General features: G+C 38.1%; 1 protein-coding gene across 1 annotated transcript in view; it reads left to right on the top strand.

The window, feature by feature from the left end:
• DNAH7 (dynein axonemal heavy chain 7) overlaps positions 1-19,964 on the top strand; it is a 234,348-nt gene that overhangs the window by 204,565 nt on the left and 9,819 nt on the right. The window contains exons 58-62 of the mRNA XM_082466856.1: positions 5,743-5,928; positions 7,576-7,713; positions 12,605-12,835; positions 15,470-15,622; positions 17,057-17,234. Of these exons, the coding sequence (XP_082322982.1) occupies positions 5,743-5,928; positions 7,576-7,713; positions 12,605-12,835; positions 15,470-15,622; positions 17,057-17,234 (886 nt within the window). The remainder of the gene's footprint in view (positions 1-5,742; positions 5,929-7,575; positions 7,714-12,604; positions 12,836-15,469; positions 15,623-17,056; positions 17,235-19,964) is intronic.

Raw genomic sequence — 19,964 nt, 5'->3', positions numbered from 1 at the left:
TATGCTGTGACAAACCAAGGAACACCTGGGGCTACGGAAGCTGGAAGAGACAAGGAAGGATCCTCCTAGAAGATGTGGAGGGAGTGTGGCCCTGCCAACACCTTGATTTCAAACTTCTTCAGCAATAAATTTCTGTTGTTTTAAGCCATCTATCAGCAGCCCTAGAAAACTAACGGTCTCCTGTATTAGTTATAACCCAGGCAAGAGATGATACGAGTTTAAACTAAAGCATCTGGGCTAGGATGGGGAACATGGAAGAGATATAATAGATATGTAGGGACAAGGATTGAAATGACTTAGATAGTAAATGGTAAAGGGAGAGGGAGAAGTCTGTTAATGTTAGTTTTGGGGTCTCAGTCGGTGGTCCTACCATCACTCATTAATCCAGACAGGGAATAGGTATCAGGAATTAATGGGTATATAGCAGATGGGTTAGTGGAATGGGGGTGGGTGAGTGGATAAATAATTCAGTCTTGTACATTTGATACATCTGGGGTGTCTAGGTGTAGATATCGATGGTAGGTGTAGATATCGATGGTATCTGGTAGGCTTTTGGCATATAGATATAAAGCCCAAGAGAAGAGAGTGAGCACGAATAGAGAATTGTGCATTGTTAACGTGTAAGGAGAAGCCTGAGAACACCTGAGATTTAAAAGGGAGGCCTTGGGCTTCCCTGGTGGCTCAGTGGTTAAGAATCTGCCTGCCAATTCAGGGGACACGGGTTCGAGCCCTGATCTGGGAAGATCCCACATGCCGCGGAGCAGCTGGGCCCGTGAGCCACAATTACCGAGCCTGCGTGTCTGGAGCCTGTGCTCCGCAACGGGAGAGGCTGCGACAGTGAGAGGCCCACGCACCACGATGAAGAGTGGCCCCCACTTGCCACAACTGGAGAAAACCCTCGCATAGAAACAAAGACCCAACACAGCCAAAATAAATAAATAAATAAATAAATTTTAAAAATAAAAAAATAAAAAATAAAAGGGAGGCCTTGTAGCGTAAAAACGAACTAAAACCTGGCTGCTGGTGAGCCCCCAATATCAATGGTAGGAGAGAGGACAGGAGAAATGGAAAATGCAGATCAAACAGCCAGAGAAAGGGGGAGTGAGCGCACTGAGTAAATATGGAATATCAGGAATTGTCCATCCTGACAAATGCTACAGAGAATCTTTTAATGACGCGTGGGAGTGACTGAACTGTTTCCTTCTATTAAATGACAATTGAGCAGTACTTCCCGTTCCTCCAGCACGGTGATCATATAGCAAACTGCACAAAACTGCTACTCACGCGTGACATATAACCCATCAAGAAACACAGAGAGATTCTTTGTGGAATGTGATTCACAGTTCCCTTTGATACTAAATCTAATGTAATCCTTCAGCAATCAAAATGTTGTTCTTTTTTATTGAAGTATAATTGACCTACAACATTATATTAGTCTCAGGTATACAACATGATTCAACATTTGTATATACTGCAAAATGATCACCACAATACTTCTAGTTATCTGTCACCACAGAGTTAAAAAAAAATTGTGTTTCTTGGGATGAGAACTTTTAAGATTTACTTTCTTAGCAACTTTCAAATTTGCACCACAGTATTATTGACTAACGTCACCATGCTGTACTTACCTCCCCATGACTTATTTATTTTATAACTGGAAGTTTGTGCGTCTTAATCTCTTTCACCCATTTTGCCCTCCCAGCAACTCACCACCCCTCTGGCAACCATCAATCTGTTCTCTGTATCTATAGGTTTTGTTTTGTTTATTCATTTGTTTTGTGTTTTTAGATTCCACATTTAAGTGAAATCATACAGTATTTGTCTTTGTCTGATTTATTTCACTTAGTATAATACCCTCAAGATCCATTCATGTTGTCACAAATGGCAAGATTTCATTCTCTTTATGGCTGAGTAGTATTCCATTGTGTATTCCACATACAGTCCACGTCTTTATCCATTCATCCATCAGTGGACACTTACATTGCTTCCATGTCTTGGCTATTGGAAATAATGCTGCAATGAACATAGGGATGTATATAGCCTTTCAAATTAGTGTTTTCATTTTCTTTGAATAAATACCCAGAAGTGGAATTGCTGAGTCATATGGTAGTTCTGTTTTTAATTTTTTTTGAGGAACCTCCGTACTGTTTTCCATAGTGGCTGCACTGATTTACAATCCCACCAACAGTACACAAGGGCTCCTTTTTCTCCACATCCTCACCAACATATGTATTATTTCTTGTCTTTTTGATAATAGCCATTCTGACAGGTGTGAAGTGACATCCCATCGTAGTTTTGATTTGCATTTTCCTGGTGATTAATGATGTTGAGCATCTCTTCATGTGTCTATTGGCTGTCTGTATGTCTTCTTTAGAAAAATATCTATTCAGATCCTCTGCCCATTTTTTTTTATATAAATTTATTTTATCTGTTTATTTTTGGCTGCATTGGGTCTTTGTTGCTGCACGCAGGCTTTCTCTAGTTGCGGCGAGCGGGGGCTACTCTTCATTGCAGTGCACGGGCTTTTCATTGCGGTGGCTTCTCTTGTTGCAGAGCACGGGCTCTAGAGTGCAGGCTCAGTAGTTGTGGCGCATGGGCTTAGTTGCTCCACGGCATGTGGGATCTTCCCGGACCAGGGCTCGAACCCGTGTCCCCTGCTTTGGCAGGCAGATTCTCAACCACTGCACCACCAGGGAAGCCCCTCTGCCCATTTCTTAATCAGATTTTTTGGTTTTTGTGATTGAGCTGTATGAGTTCTTTATATATTTTAATTTAAAAAACATAAATAAGAAAAAGTAAACTGTAACAGAAGAAAATACAAGTGGATGTATATAATGTACTTGGCAAATGGGTAATTCCCTTTGGGAGGGTTGTGTGTGTGTGATTGTGTGCGAGTGAAAGGCTCACCCCTCACTCTCACCCTAAGTTCACCCCCAAAGCAATCAACTTCACAGCTTAGGAGGGCCTGTCCAAACTTTTTCCTATGCACAAATAGTTAAATATACACATATATACAATATACGCACACATTCTCCTCAAAAACATAATTACATCTGTATGTCATTTTCAGCATATCATTTTCAGCTTGCTTTTCTCACATATGTTGTGGACAACTTCCAAAATAGATACAGATCTTTGTTTTAATGGCTGCATACACAGCATTTCCCTCTTTTGACTATCAGGATTTTATTTCCTTTTTATTTCTTACTAATAAGTAATGTTAAAGTGAATAACTTCATATATAACCTCGCATATAGTTGCCGACTTCTGCACTCTCTCCCGGCCTGTGGTCTCAACCCTCTTATAACCACAGAACAGAGAAGAAATCCCAGCAGCGAGCTGCTACTCTTTCTGCAACCTCAACCGATGGACCTGGGCGCCTGGGAGAATGCATTCCCCAGTTTGATTGGCCCTGGTTGTGATCAAGCTGCTGAGAGAAACAAGTTTACCCATCAGCTCTCAGGGGAATGTTGGCAGGTTTAACCCTTTCAACGTAAGTCAAACTCCTCCCCCTCCAGATCTCATCTTATGTCTGCCTCACGAAGCCCTCCCAGGGCCCAGCTCACGCTCATATACTATTTAATTCACACAGGAGTTTTCTTACTATATTTCAGTTTTATGAGGTGGGGACCTGTCAACAAGGCAAACCCAAGCAGTGCCTGCATCTGCAAACTCCCCTCAACACCGTGCCGTTGTTCTCCCTCCTGGTTCTGCTTGTTTCTCCACCACGTCTTGGTCACTGAGCTGTTCTCCTAAATTCACTGCCTTCACTTCCAGTTCTACCAAGTAACAAGTCTCTTAATTCCCAAGCCCGAATTCAATAAATTCCTTCTCTCTAATCACTACCACCTATTCTTCCCAAGTGCTATTGTTTTCTACTGAAGAGATTCCTCTAAGTGGGATCACTGAGATGTAGGGTATATACACTTTAACTTTTAGCAGATAGCTGCCAGAAGGGCATTTATAGCACAAAAATGGTGAAAAAAATCCTAAAGTAAAAAGATTGCTGTATTTTAGTAGAAAACATTTTAAAACATTGCTATATTAAAATACCATAAACAATTAAACATCATAAAAATAAAAGACAAATGAAAATTGGAGAAAATACCTAAAATTTTTCTGACAAACTGATTTGGTATCTTTATAAAGAGCTTTTAATAATGAAAAAAAAGCATTCATATGAGGAAAACACATAAAAGAATAAAGTAGATAATTTAACAATAAGAAATACAAGCAGTGGATAAACATTTTTTAAATGTCAATATCAAATAAATAAATAAATAAATAAGTAAGTAAAATAAAATTAAGATATGTCATGTCCAGCATGGTGACTACAGTTAATAGTATATTGCATATTTGAAAGTGGCTAAAGAAAACAGATCTTGAAAGTTCTCAACACACAAAAAAATTGTGATTATGGTGATGGATGTTAAATAGACTTACTGTGGTGATCATTTCACAGTATATACAAATATCAAATCATTATTTGTATACCTGAAACATATAATATGTCAATTATATCCCAAAAAATTAAATTAAAAATTGAAAACAATTTTATTGTTTAATTATCATTTTTTTCCCTAAATGATAATACTCAGTTTTGTTGTGAGCAGTGAGAGAATTCTCTATATTACTGGTGGCTGTGTAAGTATTTATGCTTAGTATAAATAAAATTGCAATATGAAAAATGAAAAATCAATTCTTTTGCATTCATAAACATTTAGAAATTCTATGTACTAGAGAATATAATAAAAAGGCAAACTTACAGGGAAAATATTTCAACAAATTTGATAAAGGTAGATTTATAAAAGAGCTTTACAAATAAAACTATTAAAACTTTAACTGAAAAAATAGGTAGGAGGCTAGTTCACAGAAGAACAAATGTTATTAAACATATGAAAAGATCATAAATTTCATTAGTATTCTAGAAAATGCAAATTAATGCAATATTAATTATCTTTGGTCAATCAAATTAGCAAAGATTTTAAAACTGATTCCTACAATTATTACAGCCTTTCAGGAAAGCAGTTTGGTGACATTAGTCAGTTGCTTTTTATAAACTTCTTTCCTTTGACAGTGTAATTTCCCTTTCAGGAATCTAGACTAAAGAATCATTAGCAATTTTAAGGGATGTATATTTAATGAAACAATTTAACAAAGTAGAAAATTAGGAGCAACTGAAATATTCAATATTAGAAGACAGTTATTAAAAAAGTATTTCCAAAGAACATTTCATGAAACAGTAAAAGATATCTCATAATATATTTGGTGAAAAATTATATGCAAAATTGTATATATAGTGTGATTCCAATTGTCAAAACATATACAGATATAAAAAGGTGGTGAAGGAAATTAACACTGATTATCTCGGAATTATATTGGATTGGTTTTGAATGTCATTCAACAGTGCAGGATTTTCAAGCATGGGATTATGGTCTAACTAATTTTGCATCCGGCGTATAGTAGGTGGTCCATTAATGTTGGTTGAATAGAGGTGAGTTCACAAGTTAATAGAGGATTTCTATTCTTTGCACTGACCTAATGGAAATGACAAATCACAGAAGGAGAGAGAGACCCTGGGGAAAATTACAACAAATTAAATGGGAAGTATATAAAGGGAAATTGTGTTGATGGAAACTTTCCGTAAACTGTTTAAATAACATGAGCAAACAAGAAGCACGATCCTGTATAATGTGCCACTGCTAAGTCTTGACTGGTTGAGCGACTTGACCTCTACTCTAGGAACTGCCCTACGACGCCCTGCAGTACATGACGGGCGAGTGCAATTACGGCGGCCGCGTGACTGACGACTGGGACCGGCGCACGCTGCGCAGCATCTTAAACAAATTCTTCAACATGGAATTAGTTCAGGATCCGCACTATAAATTCGACTCCAGTGGCATCTATTTTGTGCCTCCTTCTGGTGATGTAAGTACATATGCTCTTCAAGAAAACTAAAAGCAGTAAAATGTGGAATTCCTCTGGTATAGAAAAAGGTGATTTTTTTTTTTAAAAGAAGCCTTGTTTTTTGTTAACCATTGTGTGTACTTTCTTCAGTCCTATAGGGACAGAGCAAATCCCATACAAAGATGGAGTTAGTGGTTTCCTATTTGCTGTAATGTGAGGACTATCAGAAATGTTCCTCACCCAAGAATGGCTTCCTCAGTGACCTGAAATCCTATTATTGTGAATTCAGTGCTTTGGGAAAAAAGGCATGGTCCCCAATTAAAATGGAAATACACATGAGAAAGGGTTACAAAATAGTATTAATGATAATAGTTAACATTTAGATCATGCTTATTTACAAAGCAGTTACATGTAATTATCCCACTGGAGCATCTAATTAACATTTGAGTTATTATTCTTTCTTTCCCTTTTACAAGTGAGAAAGTAAATTCACTAAAGTTAAATGACTTGCCCAAGATCCCACAGGTAGAAAGGGACAGAGCATCACACCTGCTTCACAAGACCAAGGTTCTCTTCTGCTATTTTTTCCAGTCCTGTCTAGTAGAAGATGTGGTATCTGCCTTCAGATTATCACACAGTAGACTTCTAGGGACTGCCAGCACAATTAAATTGGTTCTCATTTTATTCCCAGAAGTCAAAAGGGCACATATTGAAAGTTAAAAACACAGCCACAGGCAACAGAGGCACATACCATGACCCCATCATCCACTAGGATGGATTCTAGCTGAGGGCAGACACTAATAGAGATGAAGAGAAAAATCAGTCCCAGAGCCCGGGTCACTGACTGGGTGGGGCAAGTCAACATAGGGAGTCATGGTAACAAGATCTCCAGTGATGATTTGGTAAGTGAGAAGATGGCCAAAGATGAAGTCAGGTTATGTAACATGACCCCTGTCGAAAAACCACCAATGACCCATCTCCCTGCTACCGTACGTGTATTGGGTTGGCCAAAAAGTTCGTTCGGATTTTTCTGTAATGTCTTATGAACAGACTTTTTGGCCAGCCCAATATATGAAAGTTTGCATATGATTATATGAGCATCAGGAAAAGTATGGAATTTTGATAGAAATTCACATAAATAAAATATAAAACGTGTCTGCATATATATAAAAAGATTTACCATATTAATGGTGGTTATCTCATGATAAAATCTCAGATGATTTTCACTTTTCTGAATTACGTGGATTTATCACAATAAGAGTAAACAGAAAAATCAGACTAAAGCAGAAAAAAAAGTATTGTGATAAACTAAGAACAGTCATCAGCAAATGCAGCACAGAAAGATTTCTCTGGAAGAATTTCTAAATGAAGCAGCCAGGATATTCCTCTCTCCATTTTCAGATCCATTCCAATTGAATGGGACATTTTTTTCTCTCTCTAAATGTGTCCATATCTTTTCTTTTTTTTTTTTTTTTAACACTTTGGCCCAGGTTGAAAGAAAATGAAAGCATTCAGTGTACAGGCTCTCAGGCTCATCCACTCAGTAACTTGAGTATTAAAAATTATCTCTTTTCAGTGAGCAAGCTCTACAGGATAATTAGATTTCTATAATTCTAACCTGATTTCCTGATTTCTAACCTCCTGATTCCTTGTTACTCATCTTTGCAGCACAAAAGCTACATCGAATACACAAAGACACTGCCGCTGACCCCAGCTCCGGAAATCTTTGGGATGAACGCCAATGCAGATATCACTAAAGATCAGTCAGAAACTCAACTGCTGTTTGATAACATTCTTCTCACACAGGTGTGTGATCTGCGCAGGAACTGGCTTCTGAGGCTGGAAAGGATACCCCCCAGTCAGCATGAGACAACAGGGTAGAGGCCCAGGCACGGAATTCCATCTCTTCAAGTGGAGAACCACTTTAAGGAAAAGAAAAAAAATACGTACCTTAAAAATGGGTTTAAGCATAAAGTAAATGAATGTGTGGGTTTTGTTTTCATCAGTCTTTTGATTTGGGAAGAATCTTTGAGTATCTTTCTGCTTCCAAGAGTTCTTTGAATAATATTCTTTGAGTACCTCTGAGTATTCTTTGATATCATTCTGCTGCTAGGAGTTCCATTTTGCCTTTCTTGCTTAAATCATGCCCTAACACATTATCCCTTTTTACTTCGTTTAAAGTGGAAGAAGAATTTCAAAGATACCTGGAAGCAGTTTAATGCCAGAATCCATCTAGAATTCTGCCTATTTTATTTTCTCTCTTACTAATTCAACATTTTTAAATGACTTATCTTTATCAAATATTCTAGAACATTTAACCTAGTTTACATAGAAATAGTTTCTTTCGCATCAATATTTTATCAGATTACATAATATTTAAGGAATATAATAGTAAGTACAAAATAAATTAAAAGGTTTAGGAGAACCTTTGACTCTTAGACATGCGGCTCCACTGGTGAGAGCATAAATGTAAGGGCATGTCGGAGAATGACCTTCCAAGGCACCAGATTTCAGCATGCCATGGGCACGAGTCAGTACATTTGAATGAAAGATATTTAATCTTGCTTGTCTATTTAGAGATCTTCCCTTGTATTGTTCTCCCATTAGAAGATATGCTTGTTTGTTTTTTTTTTTATTTTTGAAAGCAAATTAGTCCAAATGGTGAGTTCCCTTAGTGATTGAATGAAATTTTAGTAAGTTCAGGATGTTTATTCAGTCAAGCAAATTATCCCCCAAACTGATTTCGAGCTGGTCTTTTTTATTTTTATGGAATCTCAGATTAATACCAATAATAGTTAATAACTTTATAGTGCTTACTGTATGGGAGCAGTGTTCTGAATGCTTTAAGTATAACAGTGTAATGCTTACGACAGTCCTATGAAGTGAGGGTGCTAATTATTCCCATTTTACAGCTAAAAGACTCAGACACAGAAAGATTAAGTCATTTACTCAAGGTCAGCTAGTACAATTTCAAGCCAGGACTCAAAGCCAAGCAGCTTTGGCTCCAGAATTTGTGTTCTGAACCACTATGTGATATTCTTTCTAGATTCTAAAAATGGGATAGGACCTAGAAGGCAGATAACCAGAGATGCTGGGTTGGGAGTGGGGGGCGGGAAGCTAAAAGACCCAGATTAGGAGGATGAGGTAGTGTGCTGTCACTGATGGAAGAGTTCATGGAACTTCTAGCTCTGGTCTACTGTAAGATGACATTTACTAATAAGGCAGGAAGGACAAAGATTACTTTATATGTCCATTTTACATGTTAATACCATTAAAATCAGTTATTGCCTGAGCATGAAAGCATATATACAGACATGAATAAGTAGGTTGTTAGGAACATCAGTGCCTGTAGTACACAACAGTCTGACAGCAGGAGATTTATAGTGTCTTTTGGCTTTATTTAAACCTGATGGGCTGTGCCACATGAAGCAGTGGGCTCATTCCAAAAGAAAATGACTCAGAACCAAACAAATAAGTTTAAATACACTTGGGGTATCTTCTCAGTATGTAATTAAACAACCTCTTTCAATATCCTCCAACTCAGATTGGCAAGTACAGTTATAGTAATGGGTAAGCAGGAGTTCAGTGATTCTACATCGGGATTAACCACAATTCAGAGGCAATGAGATAGACCAGAACTGCAGGTTGGAGAGCAAGGTCACGATGACAAGACCTTTACATTGTGTATTTAATGAAAATTTCTTTTGAAATGACAGGAGCCAGTACTGGAGCAGAGAATGTTACTTCTGCAGAGCTCTTTTGCTTATGCTTAACTGCCAGACTCTTTTTTTTTTTTTTTTTTTAAAAAAAGAAACACCTTTATTGGAGTATAATTGCTTTACAATGGTGTGTTAGTTTCTGCTTTATAACAAAGTGAATCAGCTATACATATACATATATCCCCATATCCCCTCCCTCTTGTGTCTCCCTCCCGCCCTCCCTATCCCACCCCTCTAGGTGGTCACAAAGCACAGAGCTGATCTCCCTGTGCTATGCAGCTGCTTCCCACTAGCTATCTATTTTACATTTGGTAGTGTATATATGTCCATGCCACTCTCTCACTTTGTCCCGGCTTACCCTTCCCCCTCCCTGTGTCCTCAGGTCCATTCTCTATGTCTGCATCTTTATTCCTTTCCTGCCCCTAGGTTCTTCAGAACCATTTTTCTTCTTTTTTTTTTTTTTTTTTAGATTCCATATATATGTGTTAGCATACGGTATTTGTTTTTCTCTTTCTGACTTACTTCACTCTGTATGACAGTCTCTATGTCCATCCACCTCACTACAGTAACTCAATTTCGTTTCTTTTTATGGCTGAGTAATATTCCATTATATATATGTGCCACATCTTTATCCATTCATCTGTTGATGGACACTTAAGTTGCTTCCATGTCCTGGCTATTGTAAGTAGAGCTGCAATGAACATTGTGGTACATGACTCTTTTTGAATTATGCTTTTCTCAGGGTATGTGCCCAGGAGTGGGATTGCTGGGTCGTATGGTAGTTCTATTTTCAGTTTTTTAAGGAACCTCCATACTGTTCTCCATAGTGGCTGTACCAATTTACATTCCCACCAACAGTGCAAGAGGGTTCCCTTTTCTCCACACCCTCTCCAGCATTTATTTGTAGATTTTTTGATGATGGCCCTTCTGACTGGTGTGAGGTGATACCTCATTGTAGTTTTGATTTGCATTTCTCTAATGATTAGTGTTGTTGAGCATCCTTTCATGTGTTTGTTGCCAACCTGTATATCTTCTTTGGAGAAATGTCTATTTAGGTCTTCTGCCCATTTTTGGATTGGGTTGTTTGGTTTTTGGATATTGAGCTGCATGAGCTGCTTGTAAATTTTGGAGATTAATCCTTTGTCAGTTGCTTCATTTGCAAATCTTTTCTCCCATTCTGAGGGTTGTCTTTTCGTCTTGTTTATGGTTTCCTTTGCTGTGCAAAAGCTTTTAAGTTTCATTAGGTCCCATTTGTTTATTTTTGTTTTTATTTCCATTTCTCTAGGAGGTGGGTCAAAAAGAATCTTGCTGTGATTTATGTCATAGAGTGTTCTGCCTATGTTTTCCTCTAAGAGTTTTATAGTGTGCCAGACTCTTTTTTGAATAAGAAAATTGTTTCAACCTAAAATATTGTGAAACTAGAAATGGAAAGGCTAAATTCCATGATGTCTCCTTGAAAATGGATCCCACTTATCTTTATTTGTTTAATAAAAGGGAAACGACTGTTAGATTTCAAATGGTGTTTGTGAAAACTCTAAGGAAAAGTGGTAAAAAGGAAAAAAGCTAAGTTATATAATTACAAATAAATAACACCCTTTTGCTCTTAATTCTCAATATCAGTTGGATATTACTTTTAAAACAAACCCCCCCCAATTATGTGATTTTGGTGTGTGAGAAATAGGTATAGGAATGTTTGTGTTACTAAATTATTTTTCTTACATTTTTGAAGGGCTATAGGGCTAAGATTTTTTTTTTTTCCTTTGGGGTTTTTTGGTGGAGTCACAGCTCTTGTTAGAAAATAGGAATGGTTGAGTTTATAGTATATTGTGTGCACGTCAAAATACAAATAGAAGTCAGCATATGATTCTTTAAATGCAAAGGAAATAGAGATTTCACTAGTTTTGGCCAAATGTTCATTACCTTCTTTGTTCTCTGTAATTTGTTTTATATACTTAGTTGTAAACCTAATGTTTTGGGATCATGATAAAGGATTACTATATTGGCAGATCCCTTTTTTTGCTAACATGTAATTAACACTTACCAACATTTAATTTTTTTATTGCACAACTTCATAAGAATGTGTTAGGTAGCATTAAAAATCTCACTAGAAACTTAAGTAGAAGTAACAGTCAATATTTATAGAATAGAGCCAATATAGACACTAGAAAATATAAAATCTGAAATAAGACTGAACACAATTTCCACGGACTGGAAAAGTATGAGATATATTCATTTATATTCTAACAGTGCTTGTTCTCTCTCAACACACACACACACACACACACACACATACATTCATTTATTCTGAGGACTTAAAGGGTTTTCCCAGAAAATATAGATTCATTTACACGGTGTCACTATAAACATAAAAAATAAAAATTGAAATGAAATTCCCCTTCCTTGCTTCCAGTGTGAATCCCTAAAGTCTGCCTTATCGCCATAACTCTTCCAACTGCTTAGAGGAGATGAGCTTATTTTCTTTGCCCTCTTGGTTCAAGGAAAAAAAAACTCTATCTCTGCTTTTGGCAACCACTAAGCACCAGAGTTATTACCAAATATGTTTTGTGGCGAGCTTTCTCAAAGCAAAACCAGATTTTGTCCTCCTGGGCTTTGATGCCCGTCATCACTTGACCACCCACCCCCAACATGAACGCTTTTTCTCCCTCTGTCTGCATCATCTGCTCTTCCCCTGACCCCCGGACAGCACAATGTGCAGCTTGTTTGCTTCCTCCAGACCCTCTTTTGCTTCTGAACATTGTACATGACCTTCTACCTTCTAACAATTGCTTTTCTCCCGAAACTCCATTCCCATGCCTGTTATCAACACTTCAATAAATCTCGTGGGGAGAAGAATCATAGTTAAAATAGCAAAGTATCAATAGTACTCATTCTTATAAAATTTACTTTAGGAGTTTTCCTATCCAGCAATTCTTAGACTTTTATGAGGATTTCTGATTCGTAGTTTGGATTCTTTCCAGTCTCGTTCAGCAGAGCCTGGTGCAAAATCATCGGATGAAGTAGTACATGAGGTCGCTGGTGACATCTTGGGCAAACTTCCAAACAACTTTGATGTTGAGTCTGCAATGAGGAGATACCCAACCACTTACACTCAGAGTATGAACACGGTGCTTGTCCAAGAGATGGGACGGTTCAATAAGTTGCTGCAGACCATAAGAGAATCATGCATTAACATCCAGAAAGCAGTCAAGGTAAGGAGAAGTACAGCAAGGGAAAATCATTGAAATAAACATATCATTCATTTACTCAGCAAATATTTATTGGGCACAAATTCTGTGAAAACACTGTTCTTGGTTCCGGAGATAGAAAAAAAAAATCCCCGCCCTTAAAAAGTGTATAGAATTCTGGGGCTGACAGTTAATAAATGTGTAAATGAGTATAGAATGTGGTACCTATAGCGATCGTTTGTTGGATGGAATATATGCTAAGAAGGCATAAAATGTTAAGGAGTAAGACAAAGCTTCTGCTCTCTTACTTCTTAGGGAGCTTACTTCTTAGGGAGACAAACAATTAAAAAATGAACAAATAAATTTATTTTTTTCAGTCATTGGTAAGTTCAGTGGAAAAAAATAAAATGGGATAAGAATGATGGGTGGGAAACTCAGTCTTTTGGGGTCAGGCCACTCTGAAGAGAGAGGCCTGATGGGAGGGACAAGCCATGGAACGTTTGGGCAGAGGGTCCAGCCAGCACGAAGGCCCTGAGAAAAGCAGCTTGGCGTGGTCCAGGAGCACGGTAGGGAAGGCTGGCTTGTCTAGAGTAGAGTGAGCACGAGGGAAGTGGTAGGACAGAGAGAGGAAGGCACGGGCTTCATGATGGCCTTGTCGGCCAAGGTTAGGATCTTCAATATTATCCTAAAGTGTAAAGGTAAAGGGAGGCCTTCAGAGGGTTTTAAGTGATAAAATGAAATGATCTATTTTATATTTTTAAAGTTTGCTCTGACCACTGCAGAAAGGATTGTAGGGAAACAAGAGCACAGGCAGAACCCAATTATGTGATTGAAGTAGTCCAGCTGAGTTGGTTTCTTGTAGCAGTGGAGGTGGAGAAGAGTGGTTGGATATGAGTTATTATGGAGAGAAGAGTCGGCCCGGCTGGCTGTGGTATCACCTGGCTGGGCTGTTTGGCTAAGAAGTATTCAGTGTCTTGTGTTTCTCCTTAACCTGGTCTTCCCTGTATGCTTCCTGGAAGATGAAGGCCTGGCTTTCCGCATTCTGGGAGATAAAAGGGGAAACAGGCCTCAGGGAGCTCAGCAACCAATACACATGAATTCACTTAATTCCTGATTTCAGTATGGGAATTCTGACCCCACCTGAGCCTGGCATCCCCTCCGCTGTAGGGATGTCTTCATTTTCCTTTCCAGGTTTCATTCAAGGTGGATAATGTACAGTTTTGTGGGAGAAGACCCAGGAATCTATTTTTTAAGCCAGATTTCAACAATCTTCTTTTAGCACCACCCTCCTCTCTTCCCTTTCAGCTAGGGCCATCAGTTCCAAATATTGATATTTTGAGTATCCTAGTGTATATCTAGTCGATTCTTAACTTTCCCATCTGCCAGTTTCTCCTGACTACTAAGTCAACTACCAACAGTCCACATGCTTTTTAGCTCCCAATATTGCCTTGCCTTTTCCTATTTTTCCTGCACTTGTAGGCTTTTTGTTTTTTTGTTTTTTGTTTTTTTAGCCACGCCGCGGCATGCAGGATCTTAGTTCCCTGACCAGGGATCGAACCTGTGCCCCCTGCAGTGGCAGTGTGGCGTCTTATCCACTGGATGGCCAGGGAAGTCCCTAGGCTTGTGCTTCTAACAAATAAATTCCTTTACTCTTGTTTCAGGGTTTGGGGAAGGAGGCAAATGAAATATGGGTGTTTAATCCATTAAATTTTCTCTAAAATCTTTTCCGTATGTTAGTTGGAATTTATATTGTCAACTATGAAGAAAACAGAAATGATGATGGCAACTGGCCCAATTGCAGGATCAAATAAAATTTTCAAGGGCCTCAAAGTGTTACCATCTCTTAGGATCTTCAATTTTATTCTAAAGTGTAAAGGTAAAGGGAAGCCTTCAGAGAGTTTTAAGCAATGAAATGAAATGATCTATTTTACATTTCAAAATGGGATGAGATCAATTAGACTTCATAGTTGCAATCCAGGATATTTTAACCTTTCAAGGCACTTTCTATCATTTTCCTCATTTTATATTTATCACTCTCCTTTTAAGAAGGCAGGACAGAGATATATTAATTGTCCATTTAATGGACAACTAAACTAAGTCAAAGTTAGGCTGTGATTTAATAGCTAGTGAGAAGCCAAGTGCTGAGATCTTCCAGGGTGGGCAAAATGGGTAGAGGGGGTCAAAAGGTTTCAGTTACAAAATAAATAAGCCATGGAGATGTAATGTACAGCTTGGTGACTATAGTGAATAATAGTGTATTGCATATTTGAAAGTTGCTAAGAGAGTAGATCTTAAAAGTTCTCATCACACACACAAAATGCTGTAACTATGTGTGGTGATGGATGTTAACTAGACTTACTGTGATGATCACAATGTATACAAATATTGAATCATTATGTCATACATCTAAAGCTAATGTTGTACGTCAATTATATTTCAATAAAAGAAATTTTCCATTAAAGTTTGATTAGATTACAATTGTTAATATTTTTCTAAGGAATAATTCAAAGACTCCACAGTTTGTGAGCAAAAGAAAATATCTTTTTTTTTTGCTATATGGCTCAACCTTAACTAATCATAATTGTAAACAAATATAATTATAAAATTATTTGTAATCTAGAATACAGTTGTGTTAAACGATGGTTAAATGTGTTTCAGGGGCTTGTAGTGATGTCTACAGATCTTGAGGAAGTGGTTAGCAGCATTCTGAATGTCAAAATTCCAGGAATGTGGATGGGTAAATCATACCCAAGCCTCAAACCACTTGGGAGCTATGTGAATGACTTCCTTGCAAGACTGAAGTTTTTGCAGGTGAGTTCATCCAAATGCTCATATGTTAAGTTTCTTCTGATTTCATTTTCTTCATCAGGATGCCTAACGAATGAGTATTACTCTCTTGTTTTCCTGTGCATCCCAGGCACAAATGACCACTACCCAATACTGCATATAGCTTGTGTAACTGTTACATGGAATTGTCAGAATACTAACATTGGAAGTAGAATCTCTGAAAGCTTCTTTAGGAGCAGGTGTTTGTGCTCAGTGACGTTAGACATTCAAGCCAAGGACATTTGAAGAGAGAAAAGGACTGGCTATGTTGATACTTCCATTAAATATTTAGTTTTAAAAGAGATTCCTACAGCACAGCATCTTAGAAAGCCAGACAAGCTACTAGTAAGGAGAACTATTTCTTCCTTGTCCAGCACCCCTCCAGGTCATGAAATCACTAGATTGCTGTTTCAGCCCAAGTCAGTAATAACCTCAAAGGCTTAATTGTCTTGGAAATGTACAGTGGGCAGAAGCCAGCCTCCTAATTATCTGGCAATACTGGTGCTTAACTATGTTATTATTAACAATTGTATTTCTTAGAAGTATTGATTAATTTCCTAGGTACTATACATAATACATCAAAAATTGCCCGTGAGGAAATTTCTCCGGGGGTAAAATGACAAAACACCCCTTCCATAATATAGGCCTTCTTTGATACTAGACTTGGTACTGAAGGATTAAGACTGTTCTTGAAAAGTGAAGACTGTACCTTGGATTCTTATAGGGGAAAGTTCTTCAAATTCACTTCTTCAGACTGACTTCTATACTTTACTATTAGAGTCAGTAACTCAACTACTTGTTATAATATATGATATGAACAGAATATCCAGATATCTTGATATTTATAAAGATCTTAAGCTCTCACTACCCTGTATCTTCTGGAAGTTCCTTGTACAATATTATGTCTTCATATGTTAGATTCACTGTATTTTGGTGAAGTAGAAGGGAAAACTTCTAAAGGAATATTCTACCGGGTACTAATAACCGGAGAGGAAAAAAAGTGAAAAAAACATTGTCGTCTGACCAGACCTTGTAGGGAGATCTTATTTTATTCAATTAAACAACATGATGTAGCGTGCAATAATGTATATTAGAAACTCAATATTGTATGGAGCTTTTCTGAAGGAATCACTGGGCATGTATAAAACAGACATTTGTATCTGCATTCACGCACATTATGATTCATATCATTGCATGAGCTGGTGCAATGGATACAAAATTGAAGTCAGAACGAATGCTGAATATGCTGCTTATTTTTCAAACTTTGAGAGTATGACTTTTTATTCCTCAAAGTGTTAGCTTACTTATTAGTTTACCTAGAAGATAATAGGCGGAGTGTTTGTGGCAAATTGTATTAAGCCATGTTGCATTCAAAGTTGAAGACCCTGTTGTCAGGACACTTGTGCTTTGACACCACAGCAATGGTATGAGGTCGGCCCTCCTCCAGTGTTCTGGCTTTCTGGCTTCTTCTTCACACAAGCCTTCCTGACTGGTGCCCAGCAGAACTATGCCAGGAAATACACCATCCCTATTGATCTTCTTGGGTTTGACTATGAAGTGATGGAAGACAAAGAATACAAGCATGCTCCGGGAGATGGTAAGTGCAGCGATGGAATGAGTTGGCTTATATTTCAACACTGAACAAAAATGTAACATTCTTGCTCACTTTATCCAGCTGTTAAAAATTTAATCATCACGTATGTAACTTACCCTCAGATGGTTAAGGAAAAAAAAATTTGTGAAGAGACAGAGTGAGCAAGAGAGAGCAAGAGTAAGAAAATAAATGGGGATGAAATTAATCTGAATAAGGAGTATACGTCCCTTGCATTGTTTTAGTTTTACAAAATTGTGTAATTTTGAAGTTATTTCTAAAAAAAGTTAGGTAGAAAGGAATCATCAAATTAACAATACATGGGATAATCAACCACAGTCTTATGGTGACCTTGGGGAATTAAGGCAGCACAGCATTAAAAAGAAGGATCTCTTGGTGCCTCGAAGAGCATACCTTTGCAGACTCCTAAAATATGCGTTGTTCCCTGTTATATACGTCCTTCCAAAATTTAATACAGTTAATAGCTAATATGAGCATATGTTCTGTGATTGAAACGTTGTGAGGAAATTTATTTTCTTAATCAATTGTCTTTTTAATACTCAGTGGCCACCCTAATGTTTTATTTCAAATTTAATGGAAGGGGCCACTACCTTTCAAAAGTATTATTTTAAAAATACTATCGATTCCTAATTTTACCAAAATGGTGTTGTCTTTAAATGACAATTTCTAAATGATCATTAATATGCCCTGCTTTTACTAATGTGTCAAAGATAATCCTGCTTCCTTATTCATCACTGAATGGTGAATTCACTGGCTCGCTCTATTAGACACTGGGGAATATCAACAGTGAATACTGTAGACAGGATCTTGACCCTCAACTAATCTGTACTCTGGTGGAAGATACTAACAGGTAGATGTGTCATCACAACAGTGTGTGATAATCCTGTTACTGTGCTGGGTGGTTTTACTTTACCTTGACTGTCAGAAATCTCAAGGAGGGTCATAACACTATGAAGCAGTCCTACTACCGTTCCCTGGAAGAGTTGCTTTCCCACTCTCAAAGCAACCACGTATGCCTTCTTTGTCCTGCCCTTTGCCCCCGCATCTCACCTCATCCTTCATTGAAAAAATAAGCAGCCATCAGAATAGGGCCTTTAGCACAACCAAATCCATAAACCTGTTGACTGCTGCACCCTCTGGTAGTTCAGATCCACCGGATAGTCCAGATCTCATTTTTTTCCTCCTGCCAAGGGTTTTTATCCTTCAGTTGTACCCTCTGTTTCTAGAATCAGCAGTTATCTCTCTCACTACTGGATAATTCCTACCAGCATGCAACCAGAATCTCTCATCTTACAACAAATCAACAAATGCCACTTGTCTAAACATCCGTATCCCCTCAGCTACTGTCCCATAACCTCTGTTCCTCTTTGCAGCACAATTCTCGTGCTGTCTCCAGCTTCTCACTCCCTCTTTCCTGTCTACCTTTCATCCTCTCCAGTCAACTGATGCTCTTCAGAATTACTAATGACTTCCATGTTGACAAATCCCATGAATTCTCTTCTGTCTTCATCTTAACCTCTTAGCAGTTTTTACCAGTTGACAACTTCTTCTTTCTAGAGACATTCTTCTCACTTTGTTTCTAAGTCATCACCCTCTCCTGATTTTCCCTTTCTCACCGGATACATTCATGCTTTTTGCTAGCTATTCCTCCTCTAAATGTTGGATTTCCCAAGGACCCCAATTGCATTTCTCTTTTCTCATTGCATCCTCTCCCCAAGTGACCTCATACTTTTTGTGTCTTTAAATATTACCTCCTGGATTATATCTTCCAGATTTGAATGTCCAGTGTAGATCTTTCCTCTAAAATCCAGACCTCTGTATCCAACTGCCTGCCTGACATCTCCGCTTCTGCTTTCTCCTGGATGTGTAAAACTTATAATGAATTTCGACAAACGGCACCACTGTCCAGCCAGAAACCCATGGATTCTTCATTCTTCTGCTCCCTCACATACTCACATCACATGCAGTCGCTCATCTACAATCCTCCTGCCACCTCCATTTTTATCCAGACTTTTGCTCTAGCCTCTTATCTTCCTACAAGTGTTGTTACACTCTTATAATCCTTCATTTCTACAGAAGCCACAGAAGTTTTTTAAAAATGTAAACAGATCGTGTCACCACTAAGCCCCCATTGAAATTCAGACGACTAAGTAAGTTAATAATGACATTTTCCCTTTGTAGCTAGAATAAACTCTAAACCCCTTACCATGACTATGAGGCCAGGCACATTCCATCCACTGTCTACCTCTGGAGCTCATCCTGTGCCACCACACACAGGGCACACTGGACCTCCTCACAGTTCCTAGATCACCTCAAGCTCTTTTCTCTTTGGGATCTTTGTAGTACTCTTCCTAAGCAGACTTAGCATGGTGGGCACTCCTCAAACTTCAGGTCTGAGCATATGTTATAGTTCATCAGAAAGCACTTCCTTAGGGTTTGACATAAATACACTACCATGTGTAAAATAGATTATCTAGTGGCAACCTGCTGTATAGCACAGGGAGCTCAGCTCGGTGCTCTGTGATGGCCTAGATGGGTGGGATGGGGGGGGAGGGAGGTCCAAGAGGGAGGGGATATGTGTATGTGTATAGCTGATTCACTTCGCTGTGCAGCAGAAAACTAATACAACATTGTAAAGCAGTTATTTGCTTTACAAATAATTGAAAAGTGAGGGCTATCTGTTGAAGCCCTCACTCCACCTTGTTAACCACTCTT

Source organism: Balaenoptera physalus (assembly GCF_965194825.1).
Source record: "Balaenoptera physalus genome assembly, chromosome: 6".
NCBI lineage: Eukaryota > Metazoa > Chordata > Mammalia > Artiodactyla > Balaenopteridae > Balaenoptera > Balaenoptera physalus.
This window is presented reverse-complemented; position numbering and strand designations above follow the sequence as displayed.